This window comes from Leptodactylus fuscus, chromosome 2, assembly GCF_031893055.1.
Source record: "Leptodactylus fuscus isolate aLepFus1 chromosome 2, aLepFus1.hap2, whole genome shotgun sequence".
Classification (NCBI taxonomy): domain Eukaryota; kingdom Metazoa; phylum Chordata; class Amphibia; order Anura; family Leptodactylidae; genus Leptodactylus; species Leptodactylus fuscus.
The window spans coordinates 171,247,068-171,262,787 of record NC_134266.1 but is presented as its reverse complement, the minus strand read 5'-3'; the positions used below and the strand labels follow the sequence as shown (position 1 = coordinate 171,262,787).

The 15,720-nt window shown below is 42.2% G+C and overlaps 1 protein-coding gene across 1 annotated transcript; it reads right to left on the bottom strand.

The window, feature by feature from the left end:
* Window positions 1-1,680: 1,680 nt before the first annotated feature.
* CREG2 (cellular repressor of E1A stimulated genes 2) lies at window positions 1,681-14,760 on the bottom strand. Its single transcript, XM_075265148.1, has 4 exons — window positions 14,278-14,760; window positions 11,334-11,503; window positions 5,003-5,116; window positions 1,681-2,118 (listed from the first exon to the last, which is right to left on the bottom strand). Exons 1-4 carry the CDS (start codon window positions 14,728-14,730, stop codon window positions 1,977-1,979), a joined length of 879 nt encoding a protein of 292 aa, XP_075121249.1. The 5' UTR covers window positions 14,731-14,760; the 3' UTR covers window positions 1,681-1,976.
* Window positions 14,761-15,720: the final 960 nt, after the last annotated feature.

The following is a 15,720-nucleotide window of genomic DNA, read 5'->3' as shown; positions in this document are numbered from 1 at the left end:
ATAAAAGCACAACTTGTAACACAAAGAATAAGGAAAATAAGAAAAAAGTTGCCAAGCCTTAACGTCCAAACTACCTTGCATCCTTAAAGAGTTAGTAGAATTGGAGCTTAATTTTGACTCCCTGATCTTTAAGAAAAATTTCCATGAAATCTCTTGGCTATACATAAGAGCACATTTACATTCCATCTTAGAATAAATGACTGCCAATTACCGTTTGTTCCTTTTTGTATTAGTACAAGTCTTCATAAGGAGTTGAAGATACAGAACAGCAATAACTTTCCAACAAATCCTGCAGTTAGAAGAGGTAATGTTTCAGTAAAGGTGGTAAGACTGGGATGTGATACAGGAAGGAGTCCAACATGGAAGCCAGGTCACAGCAGAAAAGTTCGTAATAGCCCAATAAATAAAGCCAAGCTGTTCTGCAATATCTTGCAAAACCCTTGGGCAAGATAGGTGCTGTTTATGGGGAAGAAATTACTTTTCTTTCTATATTCGAACAAGATAAACTAAACAAACTCAGTGGACAAGCCTGTATACATTCTCTACAGCCAATTTATTAGACGGTTGATAGACATTGGGACCCCATCATTTTACTGTTTAAAGCCAAGAAATTACTGTTCCCCACTACTGAACAGACATGTGACATTCATCTTGCTGCACCTTATTTAAAGCAAACTAGTAAAAGGACTGAAAATCTAAGGTTAATATTCAAGGACCATGAACGACTGGTTAAATGAATCATCTAGAAGTTGCCCAAGAAGGAACATTGATGTAAAATCCCTATACCTAGTCTCACTGACACCAAATACTTTTTTGTCCAACAAAGTAGCAAAATAATGAACACATAAAAGCAGCTGATATATGATCAAACTAGTTCACTTTACCAGACTTTGTTGCTGGACTTATTGTTGCTGCAGGAAAAATTGACTGTTCCCTTAAAGGGATCCTACAATTAAAACTCAATTTTTTGTCCCTAACACGTAGGAATAGCCGTAGGAAAGGCTATTCTCCTACCTTTAGATGTCTGATCTGCACTGTCATTCCGTTGAAATCCCGATTTTTGTCTGAATGCAAATGAGTTCTCTCCTATTGCTAAAACAGCACTAGGGGCATCCCCAATGCTGCAAGAGAACTCTCCAGCGCCACCTCCATCTTCTTCAGGAGCGGGCTCTCTTCGCGTCTTCTTCCGGCAGAGGCTTCAAACTTCTAGGCTTCAGACCTGCGCATGCCCGCCGGCCACAAGAAAATGGCCGCTTACACAGTATTGTGGCTGCAGGCATGCGCAGTCGGCTCTGCCCTAGGCCTAGAAGTTTGACCCCCAGCGCCGGAAGAAAACGCGAAGAGAGCCCGTTCCTGAAGAAGATGGAGGTGGCGCTGGAGAGCTCTCTCGCAGCATTGGTAACACCCCCAGTGCTATTTGAGAGCTGGGGCCCGCCCCCAGTGCTGCAAGAAAACTCATTTGAAAACCGACGAAAACTGGGATTTCTACAGAACGGCGGCGCAGAGAAGACATCTAAAGGTAGGAGAAGAATAGCTTTTTTTAAGGCTATTCCTACGTGTTAGGGACAAAAAAATGAGTTTTAATAATAGGATCCCTTTAATGTGTCTTTAGAGACATCACTGGAACTCAATGATGGGTATCTGCCATTCTCACTGGAAGCTCTGCACACTGGCCTCGGTTGTAGTTGTTAGGTGACCATAGGATCTTATATTGGGTATTCCATATGTTAGAAAAAAACACACCCTTGTATCACAAATACTATTCTTGCTCATGTTGAAATTAAAAAAATTTTAGCACTATGGACAAAATACTGTATTTACAGCGATAAGCTGTAGCTAAAACAGACAGTGACATCTTCAATGCAGTAATACTTGGTAAGTAGGTAGAAGTTAGTCTTTCTGTTGCAATGTTACAGACTGCTGTCAAGTGTACGATCATGCTATGTAAACGTGAAGAAAGAGAAGGCCTTTTCTTCTTATTTAGGATTCACGTTGTAATAATCCTCCAGAGGGAGGCTGTATACTCCTCCATAGCAGTCTGTTACATAAATGTGCTCAATGTTCATCTTCATTAGGAGACAGTTGTAGCTTTGAGACCACTTTCTCATAACAGGATGCCTGTGAAAGAAGATAAAAATGAACAGATTTCTGTTTGGGTGAGAGATTATATCATGTGAAACATTTTTACAGGGTTGGGTCTTGGTTAAAATAGTAAGAATTGCAATGTGAAAAATAAATTGTCACGATAATAAAAACAGATTTGACAAAAATAAATGATCAATAAATGAAACATATTACTGTATAGATACTAAGTTACAATTTAGATCTTCAGCCAAGTTTCCTTTTATTCAAATCCTATGTACCACCTATGCAAGATTTTGCATTCTATTACAGAAGAAAGTAGCGGGGGTTTAGTACGAAGAATATGCAACAATTCTGGCACAGAGTGCGGCAAAAAAGTGTAATTTTTGGTGTGTGCCAATTCTATAAAGTATTTTACACTGTATGGACCCCACTAGAATGTTTTAAAATGGATGTGGCTAAAAGGATTCCTAAAATGTACTAAATCAATGTGTTCACCATTTTTAGTACATTAGGGTGCATTCACATGGAGTAACGTGCCACGTGACCTGGCACGTATACGCCGTGTGAGATTTTGAGTGCCGTATATGCTCCCATTGATTTCAATGGGAGCTAGTCGGCCGCAAAATCACGGGCGCAAAATAACATGGCGTATACAATCCAGGCTCCCATTGAAATCAATGGGAGCGTATACGGCGCTCAAAATCTCATATGGCGTATACGTGCCAGGTCACGCGGCACGTTACTCCGTGTGAATGCACCCTAAGGTTGTAAAGTAAGCCAAGCAGGAGGTGGGGTACAAAAGAGAAGCGTTAAACATTGAAATAATATTGGAGCACTTTCTGCCTGTCTGGCCTTGTTTCATCCAGTCTAAATTTAGGACAGTATTAATAAGTCAGCCCCATAGTGTGTAAGTATCCATAAAGAAGCTGTATATTTAGAGACAAGGATAAGATAGGAAGTTATTAGGAGAGCTTTCTTGCAGTAAAGCTCTGTGTAAAAAAAACAAAACATGAGCGTTAAAGTTAAAGGCTTTACAATTACAATATGCATCTGGTGCAAACACTGTAGAGGATACTGGGCTCTAGAGTAAATGGGAGCACCAAGATAAGTGGGTTTGGAGGGCTTCACATTGTGCCTTCTAACGCTAGGTTTACACCAGTGTTCAGGAACTCCTTTCCCATCCCGCTTAAAATAGACAGAGAGAAAAGTCTTGCAAGCAGGACATCCCGGAGGGCCCCATTATAATCTATGGGGTCCACGGGTAACCACCTTTTAAATGGATAGGGTTTAATTTTTTTCGAGTCCCCATGCGGACCCGGAGAGTGGACCCCCGAACGCTAGTGTGAACCTAGCATTACCAACCAATTGTGTCAGCCAGGTGGCAATGAGTTATGAGAACCTTACTTGTTCCCAGGAAAACAAAATCACAGACTGTGCGGTCTGAACCTTGACTCTCCTGAGCACCTATGCTAAATCCAGGTAGCAGAGCATTCATCCTACCATGTGCTGCTTCTAGCACTGGTTTTATCACATAAGGCACAGAGTCTTTGGGATCCCGTATAATGCCAGGGCCTTGGTGCTACTACTGCTATGCCCTTGAACTCGACAGTGATGATTTACATAAAGATATTAAAATAAAGAAATGATGAAAGAATGAAAATGAAAAGTTGTACGCTAAGGAATTTACCAAAGCCGAAAGCTACTGTCATCTATTTTAGAAATCAACTGATGTGCCACTCTTAGGCCGGGTTCACATGGAGTATTGTGGCTCGTCATTTGGTACGTACACGCCGCGGGATCTTTTGCGGGCCATATACGCTCCCTGGGAGCCGGTACCTTACACGCGGCGCTGTTTTGCGGCCGCCAAAAAATCACGGCCGCAAAATAGCGCCGCGTGTACGGTACCGGCTCCCATTGAAAACAATGGGAGCATATACGGCCCGCAAAAGATCCCGCGGCGTGTACGTACCAAATGACGAGCCACAATACTCCGTGTGAACCCGGCCTTACCTCTAAAGGACAAATGTGGAACTTACTTTAGGTTTTAAGCTAAAGAGAAAACATGGTTCTTAAATTGGTTTCCCTACAAGTGTAACTTCTCCATAGAATAGAGGATAAGTTACAGATTGTGTTGAGCTAAATAAAAAAGATCATAAGTTACATCTTTGTTCCTGCTGCGGCGTGATGTTGCGCTGTTTTAAGGCAGGTCATTGCTGCAGGCCTCAGTGTTGACCACTGTGAAACTGAGACATCACTTCTGAGGTTAGTCAGTGAGGTGATGGTTGTGTACCGGTCACCACTGAGGTCTGTGATTAGCTGCAACGATGACCTGTCCTGTCAAGAGTGGTGGCAGCAGCAGGTGGCCATCCTGGAAACAGAGGGACAAGTTATGATTTTATCTTATTTGGTCAAACACATTGGCGTATTACAGCAACATTTAGCTAGGTTGGACTCATTTAAACATTTAATATCTCTGTAAGTAAAGGAAACAGAATTACAAAATGTTACCATTGCTTTAACTGATTTATAAATATATGGCCAACTCTTTTCCTTTTGACTGGAAATCCACCTTTAAGGCTGGGGCCAATACCATGGTGTTTTACAGTACCTGCAAAGTGGATGGGATTCTGGCTTATCCATTACACATTGCAGAAAAATATTTGCAGTGGGAATGCTGCAAAAATTGTTGCGTTTTTGTAAATCCCAGCAGATGACTTATACCTGGCGTTTTCTGTATAGGTATAATAAGGACTGAAAGTCTACAGAGGAAAACTCTGCAGAATTTCTGACAAGCACTGCAGAAAAAAATGTGAAACGGTCTTTTCCGCAGTGCTTTATGGCAGCGATTAGTTGTATGGGGCCTTAGCCTTAGACACACTGGCCATATGCTTATTTTATTTTGGCACAAAGTCACTACCTGGAATATAAAGCTTTTTTGGCAAATTCTTCTCCATCTGGTTGTACATTCACCATTTGACCTATCAATGTTAAGGCAGCACACTGTGGGTCCTGTGGGTCTGTGATAGTCTCCCTGGAAATACACAAACAACAAATGTCTTATTTCAGTTTCAACATGAAAATAAAGAATCATTTCAGTTTTCCCATAATGTTATACTGTAAATCATGGTTTTATATGCAATCCAAAAACATTAGAAGTCTCTTAACTGAAGAGTTTAGGTAAAGCATAATAGAACTAGTCCCATGCAATGCCAAGTCTAGCCTCAGTAAAGGGAGTCATCAGCACTAGTTGATTTCTTTTTGTTACATGGTGATAAGATGATAACATGGTGTACCCTGCTGCTGGGACCCCCAGAACTCAGCTCTAATCTGTTGAGCAACCAGGCAACAAGCGTTCAGTTTTTCTAAAACTGCACCACAAAGTCAATGAAGCAACACAATGGATAGACTCAGACTGTAGAGAGCCCGTGTGCACAAAACTGTCTCTGCTCCCACTCCTGCAACACTGGTAAAGTTATCTACATAATCATAATACAGTGTGATACATGAGGTGCAAAAATATCCTCATACAGATAAAATCTAAACATATTTTAGGGCATGCTGCTGGTTTTCAAATTCTCACCATGTCCTATATGTAGGGGATTAGCTGCAGATTTCAGTCTTTAAAATGCCCACAGGACCTAAGGAATTACACAGCTAAATTAGCTCCAGTCCTGGTTGTTGTAGTAGTGTGTCAACTGTAAGTTGTATAGCTGACACCCACAGCTGATGCCACACTTACATGTATGCACATCTCACACCAGTGGATGGTGTGCTATATGGCCGCACCACAGTCCTCAGCAACTGACATACTACTTAACTTAACTGGACTGCCCTCATGAAGCAGTCACCCAGCCACACTATCCCTTTTGCATGATGCCAACTAGAGTTCTTCACTGGCAAAGGGAAAGAGAGACATGCACAATGGAATCACTGGCACCTTCGTTGTAGAGTGCCTTACCAGTTGGCAGGTAGAAGGAAGAGAACACTTGTTGACGGTAGTAAAAAGTGGTTCTCTGGGTCCCAAGTGACATATATTGTGGTTCTGCTGGCTGGCATAGGGGAGACAATGCCTACCTTGTATAATGTTTGTCACCACTAGTCAGGGGCTAGTCACAGACTGCAGAGGGCCCCTGTGCAAATAACATGTCTGCCCCCCCCCCCCCCCAGTAATTAGCTTCAGCAATCATGTGGGGTGCAGGGCTTCTGGGGAATAAGTTACTATGCATGACCGAACAGGCTGCAGTATCAGTCAACGGAACGCAGGGGACATATAACATAATGTCCCTTAATGGCCCCTCCACACAGTACAATGTCTTACAGAGGCCTCCACACACTATAATGCCCTATACTGTAATAACCTATAATGTCTTACAGTGGACCCTCAACACATAATAATGTCCTATGGAGGCCCTTCCACACACTAAACTGTCCCACAATGGCCTGATACAATATAATGATTCACAGTAGCCCCTCCACACACTATAATATCACAATGTGGCCCCTCTGCACATTATAATGCCATATAGTGTTTCCTCCACATTGTATAATGTTACACAGTGGCACCAATACAGAATAATGACTCTCAGTAGCCCCTTCACACTCCTAATTGTGGGGATTCACCACCCATGAACCATTATTATACTCTGGGATCTCTGCACACCTCAGAGCATAATGAGCAGAGGCCCAGGAGAGGTTGTTAAACATAATATACAGTTATACTCATCTCTCCTGGGCTCTGATGCCAGTCTTCTGGTCCCTTATGGTCTCAGAGCTGTTACGAATAACATCAGAGATTGATGAAGCCTGTGATTGGTCACATGGATTACACTGCCGTCATTTATCACCATGACACCAATGCGAGTGCCGAGGCCCAATCACAGGCTACAGTGGTCTATGATGTCATTTGTGACATCTGTCAGGCCAGAAGTGGCCTAAGGACCGGTGCCAGAGCCTAGGAGAGGTGAGTAACACTGTTTTTTTTTTTTATATATTTAATCACCTCCCTTGGACCTCTGATCATTATACTCTTGGGTTTGAGGAGAGGTTGGTTAGTGCTATTAATAGGTTAATAAATGCACCCAACTACCCTTAGCAGTGTTTTGAGTGATTTCTGGGTTTCTCTGAGAGGTCCTGTCATCTTCTGCATTTGTTTACATGGGTATCTTCCTGTTCTGTTTTCCTACAACTACCATGATGCCTTGTGCTTCACTCAGAGCTGACTCCCTCTCCCTCACTCTCTCACTACCTCCTCCTCCCTTTCTCACTCACACCCCCTCTCTGTTTCCCTAGCTAGCCCGCCCACTACTAGCCCTTCCTAAATAACTCAATTTTTGGAGTTGCTGCAAAAACCACTAGTGTTTTTTCTGGCTATCATACATTTGAATGAGCTTTGCAAGACTGAATCTGCCTGAATATAGGTTCTGATGCTTTTTTCCTTCTAGCCGAAAAAAATCAGCTAGAGGAAAAAGACCTGCCTGACCCTCATCGAAATGAATGGTATAGTTGGGAGGTGTTCTTCGAGGTGGAGTCCACCTCAAAAGTCTGCCAGCAAAAAATTCTATTTGAACTTAACCAATGATTTTAGAATGATTCAAGATCCTTACTCTATAAAATCCAACTCACTACTTGGGCACATTTGGTGATGCAGTAAAACAGTGGTCAAAGCACATGTCCTCAAATCCAAAAAGTCTGCTTTGTGTGAATAGGTTTGAAATTTCCAATCACATGCATTGTACTATACTTTGTCACATATTTTTGGTGCACCAAAAATCCACAACAAATTTGACAGGTGCTATAACAATCACTGTTATCCTATAGTACCCAGTATCCAAGATCTCAAGCAAGCAAAACTTGAAGTGTTGCCATGTGTTATTTCCCCTATATGTTTGATGCATTAACCACTGTGGTTATGTAAACTAAACTACTGCTTTTCACAATCTATGATGAAGCAGAACACAAAAAAACACTGAATTTAGATATATGAAAGGAGCTTATTTACTACATTTGTGCCAATATTACAGTCCATTACAAAGAATAATATTTATGCTGAGCATCATACAAAATATCAGAGTATGTTGGGAAATATAGGGACTAGGAGTTTTAGATGGCATTGTCTTTATAACCTAAGATAACAGAAAACTATGATAGAGGTAACCTACTATTGTTCTGTAGCTTATGCTAGGTTCACGCTAGTGTTAAGTCTCAATACAAGAATCTCTCCCCCATTCAGTTTAAAATAGACAGATAGGACTTTTCTCTCCGCACTTTTCAGCGACCCCATTATAGTCTAGAGGGTGTGTGGGTCCAACAATCGGGGCTGCAAAACTCAGGATATGTCCTATTCCTGTCTGGTTTTGTAGTCGTACTATCGCGGCCCCTACTCATTGATTGAAAGGGGACACAGGAACATGGCCGGTGCACGGGCGGCACCCGGATGACATCTATGTACTGTCTGTGCGCTGGATGTGCCGTTCAATCACAGCCGACAGCTAGCACGCTGACCTAAGTACATATGATATTTTACGAAATGCATGCAAATAAAATAGTTAATGAAAGCTGTGACTTTAGCACCATCTGCTGAAAGGCAGAAATAATACAAGTTAATGTCCAACATTTCAAACAGGTCTTACAGGATATGATGACGTATCAGAGTGTAACTTTTTATGTCCAGGCAACATCTGCAGATTAAAGGACACTGACTGGTGATGGCTCATACAGCTTTATTAATGTGTAATGGAAATAAACTCTATCACAAAAACGTCTCTCTACTGTATACGCAATGCTATGTCCTATGCCGCCCCTGCTACCTCTTGTGTCACCCCCTCTACCTCATAGATTGTAAGTTCCTGCAAGCAGGGCCCTCTGTCCCATTGTGTGAGTTGACTATTACTCTGTAATGTATCTTTTTGTCTGTACTTGAACCCTACAAATTGTACAGTGCTGCAGAATGTCTTGGCACTATATAAATAAAATGAATTATTTTTATTATTATCACCATCAACATCAACTAGGAAGTAAGTCAAACCAGACAGTCCTCTGCAGACAGAAGTAGAGCGCTGGTTTGGCTGAGTGAGAACTCAATTGGAGGGGGAGGGTATTTCTTGTCCCAAGTAAAAGCACCATGGAGACATAAATTGTATCAGGGGCGTAACTACCATAGAGGCAGCGGAGGCGGCTGCCACAGGGCCCGGGCAATTAGGGGGCCCGGTGACATCCGCTACTGCTGCATTTTTTTGTTTTTCTTTAAATTGGCCGTTACGGGCGCTATTTACTTGCCGATCCTGGACATAATACTGTGTGCAGGGGCCACTATGGGGACATAATACTGTGTGCAGGGGCCACTATTGGGTATAATACTGTGTGCAGGGGCCACTATGGGACATAATACTGTGTGCAGGGGCCACTATTGGGTATAATACTGTGTGCAGGGCCACTAAGGGACATAATAGCGTGTGCAGGGGCCACTATGGGACATAATACTGTGTGCAGGGGCCACTATGGGACATAATACTGTGTGCAGGGCCACTAAGGGACATAATAGCGTGTGCAGGGGCCACTATGGGACATAATACTGTGTGCAGGGCCACTATGGGACATAATACTGTGTGCAGGGGCCACTATGGGGACATAATACTGTGTGCAGGGGCCACTATGGGGACATAATACTGTGTGCAGGGCCACTAAGGGACATAATAGTGTGTGCAGGGGCCACTATTGGGTATAATACTGTGTGCAGGGGCCACTATGGGACATAATACTGTGTGCAGGGCCACTAAGGGACATAATAGTGTGTGCAGGGGCCACTATGGGACATAATACTGTGTGCAAGGGCCACTATGGGACATAAAACTGTGTGCAGGGGCCACTATGGGGACATAATACTGTGTGCAGGGGCCACTATGGGGTACAATACTGTGTGCAGGGCCACTAAGGGACATAATAGTGTGTGCAGGGGCCACTAATGAACACAATACTGTGTGCAGGGCTTACTAAGGGACATAATAGAGTGCGGAGGACGGAGTCGGTCGAGGTCTTCGGCGCTGGTGTCAGTTGGGGGGGGGGCCATGTCAAAAGTTCGCCACGGGGCCCCGCCATTCCTAGTTACGCCACTGAATTGTATTATAGGCTAGGCCATGCTTCTGTGAGAAAAAAAGTATGAACATTCTCTTCAATATAATAATAATAATCATAATGATTAATTTTATTTAGATAGTGTCAACATATTCCACGGAACTGTACAAATCAGAGAGTTCATGTACAGACAAAATGAGACATTAAAATGTAATAAATCAATTCCCACAATAGGAACCTACTCATGAATGGATCAGGGTTAGCTGTAGGGAGTGTATTTGCCAAAGTTTGGTAGAAATGTGAAAGGCCTGCCTGAAGAGATGTGTCTTTAGGATGTGCTTGGTGTCCCACAGCAAAAAAGCTCTACAAGAAAAACCGCAGCAGTAACACATTGCGGATATTCCTGCAGCGCTTTTCACAGAAAGTTTGCAGTTTTCTTCTGTGGACTGTCTGCTTCAATTATACCTATAGGGAAACCACAAGCGTTTCATGAGTATGATTGATTTGCTGCGATTTCTAAAACCACAACAGTTTTGAAATTCACCACATTTCCACAGATCATATTTTAACGAAAAGTGGACACGGGATTCACTAAAATTCCATTAACTTTGCTGTGACAGTGAAACCTATTTTTTGGTGGCGTTTCCGCTTTAGGAAAACCATGGCATTTACGCCACATGGGGCCTGAAGCTGTAGAAGTTGGGATTTAAGTGGGTCAGGGTAGTGTATTGCAGAGAAGTGGTGCGACTTAGTAGAAATGTTGGAGGAAGGTGGTGCTAGAGCGACAGCTTGCTTTCTTTGAAAAGAGGAGAATATTGAATGGAACGTTACTCCTTACGCCTTAATGGCACTTTCCCTAAGAAGAAACAGTATTACCAGATATTAGAACATATTGTTTAAAGCAGTGCATACTATTATTGCGACTGTTATTTGCAGCATTCTCAGTTATGTATTGTAATGGTCCTGGATCAAATATTTGTAGTTTTAAGTAAATATACTTCCAATTATAGTTGCCAAAGTTGGGTAAAATCAACCTCCAAAGTGGGTGGTTTGTGGATATTCCTGGATGTGAAAGGAGCATTACCAGTTGGGTTGTGGGTGGGGAAGGGTTAAAACTCCTCAATTTTTGTAGGCAGCTATGCTTTCAATTTGTTTTATAAATATTAATTTTTTTGTACCTGCAAATATCACCATCTGGATCTGCGAATGTGAAAGATATCACTGGATTCTTCATCAAATCTGTAATGAAGCTTGACTTTGGAGCAATATAAAAGAATGGAACTCCAGTACTGTTGTCCATAGGACCATCACTGGTTAACAGAGCCTGTCCAAAAGGCACTCCTTGTATCTAAGAACAGGACAAAAGAAGGTACATGTGGTACATGACATTTCACAAAACATTGCATCTTTACTGTATTTATGTTTCATAGTTAAATATACGTATCATATATATCAATTAGAACAAATCATTCCCAGGAGTGTGGAGTTATGTGACTAGAAGTTAATGTTTTACCTTCATCTTTAAACATGACTAAGAGTCAGTTCACACTAGTGTTCAGGGACTCCTTCCGCATTCAGCTTAAAATTGGCATAGAGAAAATTGCTACAAGCAAGATTTTTCTCTCTGCTGATTTCAGGTGGAAATCAGCTGGACCCCATTATGGTCTATTCCCATTATGGTCTATTATAGCGGACCCGAAGAAGTGAAACCAGAACCCTCGTGTGAACCTAGCGTAAGGGTTGGTTCACACTAGCGCTTGTATTCCGTCCGCAAGGAGTTCGCATGGAGACTCCCCGGACGGAATTCAATCGCAATTGCAAGCAATGTGCTTGCAAAGCACATGGAGCCCATAGACTATAATGGGCTCCGTGTGCTTGCCACGCATTGCCCTCATGAATGAATTGTGCGGGCAGTGCACGGCAAGCACACGGAGCCCATTATAGTCTATGGGCTCCGTGTGCTTAACTGCACAGCGCTTGCATTAGCGTTGGTATTCCGTTTGGGGGTCTCCATGCGGACTCCTTACGGACGGAATACAAGCGCTAGTGTGAACCAACCCTCACTAGGATATACGGGCAACCCACCTAGAAGGAAAATTAGTTATAGAATTTTCATCTTTGAGAACAGTATTCGTGAACTACACTTACGGGGCATTCACACTTGTGCCCCTGTGCGCCTTGTGTCATTCCTCCGGCTTCCCGGCGGTCAGTTTTAAAACTCATGATGGCGGAATGACACAGGGCGCAAGTGTGATCGCCCCCTAAGCAGTATTTATTTTCCAACTGATTAGAAGGTAAGAAAAAAAGCAATGCATGTTACATAATACAGCTATTGTCGCTTAGATCATATTTGACATATAATAAGCAAGGATTTACATCAAAGGGAATCTGTCACCTGGAAACTCAATATTAAACCAGGCAAAGAGCATTGGACCCTATGGCACGCTTCCATTTACTTGAACCTCATATGTATATTTATAAAGTGAGATTTTTCAAGTAACTAGTGCATCTATTGGACTATCTAAAGGTGTTGTGTTGCTCAGCACAAGGTCCCCTACCATGTACAGTACTATGGCTGGTTTGATATTGCATTTCCTAATGTCAGACTCCTTATAAAGGTTGTGTGCAACACACTTTCATTCAAAACTTGTCTATAGCTTTTGAGTTTTATACTACACAGCCAGCTGCAAAGTTGAACTTTGTAAAACAGTCTTTTTGCTTGCCCCTTTTGGTCATACACCATGTATATGGAACAAGTGTGGCAGGTAACTGTAGTAATAAACTGCCAGGACCATGCTGCAATAGTCAGGATTAGACATAAGTCTGATCCTGACCATTTAACCCAGGGGTAGGGAATCTTCGGCTCTCCAGCTGCTGTGAAACTACAACTCCCATCATGCTCCATTCACTTCCATGGGAGTTTCAAGAATAGCAGAGCAAGTATGCATGCTGGGAGTTGTAGTTTTGCAACAGCTGGAGAGTCGTACGTTCCCTACCCCTGATTTAACCCCTTGGATGCTGCAGTCAATAGTGATCACAACATCTGCGGCTAGGTTATCACCTGCGCCCTGTCTCTGCCCTGGGATTTGGTCCCCATTCCATGAGTTTGAGGATAACCGCTTTTTTAAGCGGATTAGATATCAGTTCGAGGGGGTTTTCAAGTAGACCACCCGAATGGAAACATGAATGAAAACACAGGTGTGAACCTAGTGTAAACTGTAAGATATTGGTGCCCTAGCAACACAGTCACTGGGTGTTAGTGGGTTTCTCTGGCAGCCTGGGACCTAATGATAGGAATGATACACTGCAGTATAGAAGTATGTAAAAATACAAAGTTAAATAAAAGCAAATGCAAGAAGGAAAAAAACAGCCAATACGATAAAGCTAATGTGTTATTTATCTGGCACAGTGAATATTGTAAAAATTCCTGAATTTCAGGGATGTTTTATTTGTACCAACTTACAAAAAAATTGTGTTGAAAAAGTTGATACAACATGCCAATAAAAAAAATCTACATCTCATCCGGCAAATAACGAGCCATCAGCTCTTTCAAAAGAAAAATGTTATGAGTCTTGGAATGTAACACAAGACATTGCTTGGGTACTTCTGTTCTTAATGTAATATTTTTTTCTTCTTTTAGAATACAAAACAAACAGTATTACAACATTTTAGTACATTTTCCATCCCATCCTCATCAAACTTGTGAGATACTTGTTAAGATATGCAAATAATTCCAGTATGCCTGAGAAGAAGGATGGCATGCCTTCATCTGAGTCTCTATACACAGACTTGAGCACCAATGCCACACATAGTGCTCTATATGAGTAGCGCATTGGTTATACCTCCTCCAGATACATCAGATACAGTGATGTGTTATAAATAAAATAAATTAATACAAGTAAAAAACAACAACTTCATAGTATTCACAAATATATGGAGGAGTAGAATATTGCCTGTATAGCATATAAGGGACACTGATGTATACAGCTGCATCTTCCAGGCTGCATCTCACCATGAGGTGCATCAGACAAAAGACATAACTGTACAGCAGATGTAGACCAAGACAATGAGGGATCAGGGATGTAAGCATGTAACTGCACATGGGAGACACACAGCACTTACATTCTCCTGGGTGGAAAGAGTTGCCAGGGTCCCCCATTTGCTTTTGTGGGCTAATATTCTGGCCTTTGTGAGCAGCTTGTTGTGGAGGGCTGCTAGAGAAGGGGAGCTCTCAGTGACTGTGCTGCTCTCTCTCTTGTAGGAGAACATCCTGGATGGTGAGATCATCTGTTTAGACACATCAGGCCCTGGCCTGGACTTCATCTCTGCTTCCTCCTTGTAGGTTGAAGCTGGATAGCTTTGCTTCCACATGCTGATTGTGTCTTCTAGTAGTGCTGGCAATGCATCCTCAGTAGAAGAGCTGTCCAGTTCTTCTTCTACCTCATTGGTGACTGACCAAGAGACTGAATTTACAATCACATATCCATGTGAGTAGGAGAGTAAGCTACACCCTACCAGCCATAGCATGTAACATGCACAAACAGTTGATTTGCAATTGAAGCCAGACTCAGACATTTTGTGCTAGGCAAATGATGCTGGATTGTACATTCGTCTTGCTAAGCCAAGGAGGTCTGTTCTTCAGCAAGTCTGTGAGCACCATCTACTGGTCGATTTACATTCTGGTCTCATTCAGAGCACTTTTCTATGGCTATATTTAGGATTGCCAGTTTTAGAAAATACAATGTAACAGAAGGGTTAAGAAGTGCACCTCATACATGTGATGCACTACAAAACGAACTGGATAGATCTCTTTGGAAGAAAGCCTGAATTGTACAAGAATTTTAGTTTTAATTCATTTTATCCTCATTAGAAAGGAAAATGGAAAGATTTGAGGCGATAAGAGGTTAGGTTTATTTCTACCTTTAAAGGTGCTATTCACTGCTATTTTTCCTGGTATTGTAAAATGCTACATTTTTTGCAGTAGCATTTCCACTACGTGAGGCCCCAGCCTAAAGTTACAATAAACCCAATAACAAACATCACCCTATTGCATCAGCAGTAAAAATAGATTTCTTAAATTTTATTGAAAAATACTCAAAAAAACCCCTCTAAAAACACAAACTATATAAAAACTTCAAACACATAATACTTCTCCCAGGTATAATTCTTGCCCTGCAGCAGAACTTATTTCCACCACCTGGTCCTCAAACAGGTAGAAGATTGTCCGTGCTTACCAAAAATTCGTCTTTATTTAAAGGGATCCTATCATTTTAACACATTCTTTTCTCCCTACTACGTCGGAATAGCCTTAAGAAAGGCTATTTGTCTCCTACCTTTAGAAGTCTTCTCCGGACCGCTGTTCGCTTGAAATACTGGTTTTCATCGGTATGCAAATGAGTTCTCTTGCAGCACTGGGGGCGGGCCCCAGCGCTCAAAAAGTACTGGAGGCGTCCCCAATGCTGCCAGAGAACTCTCCAGCGCCACCTCCATTTTCGTCAGGAATGTCATCTTCCTGTGTCTTCTTCCGGTGCAGGCTTTGAAACTTGTAGGCCTCGGGCGGAGCCA

Bases quoted from the DNA above. Each gene is read 5' to 3' on its own strand.
- CREG2 (XM_075265148.1), bottom strand. From the start codon at position 14,730: ATGTCTGAGTCTGGCTTCAATTGCAAATCAACTGTTTGTGCATGTTAC. The intron at 11,504-14,277 runs GTAAGTGCTGTG...TCCTGTTCTTAG, and splicing joins CTCTTTCCACCCAGGAGAAT to ATACAAGGAGTGCCTTTTGG. The intron at 2,119-5,002 runs GTAGTGACTTTG...CTTCTTTCACAG, and splicing joins AAAAAAGCTTTATATTCCAG to GCATCCTGTTATGAGAAAGT.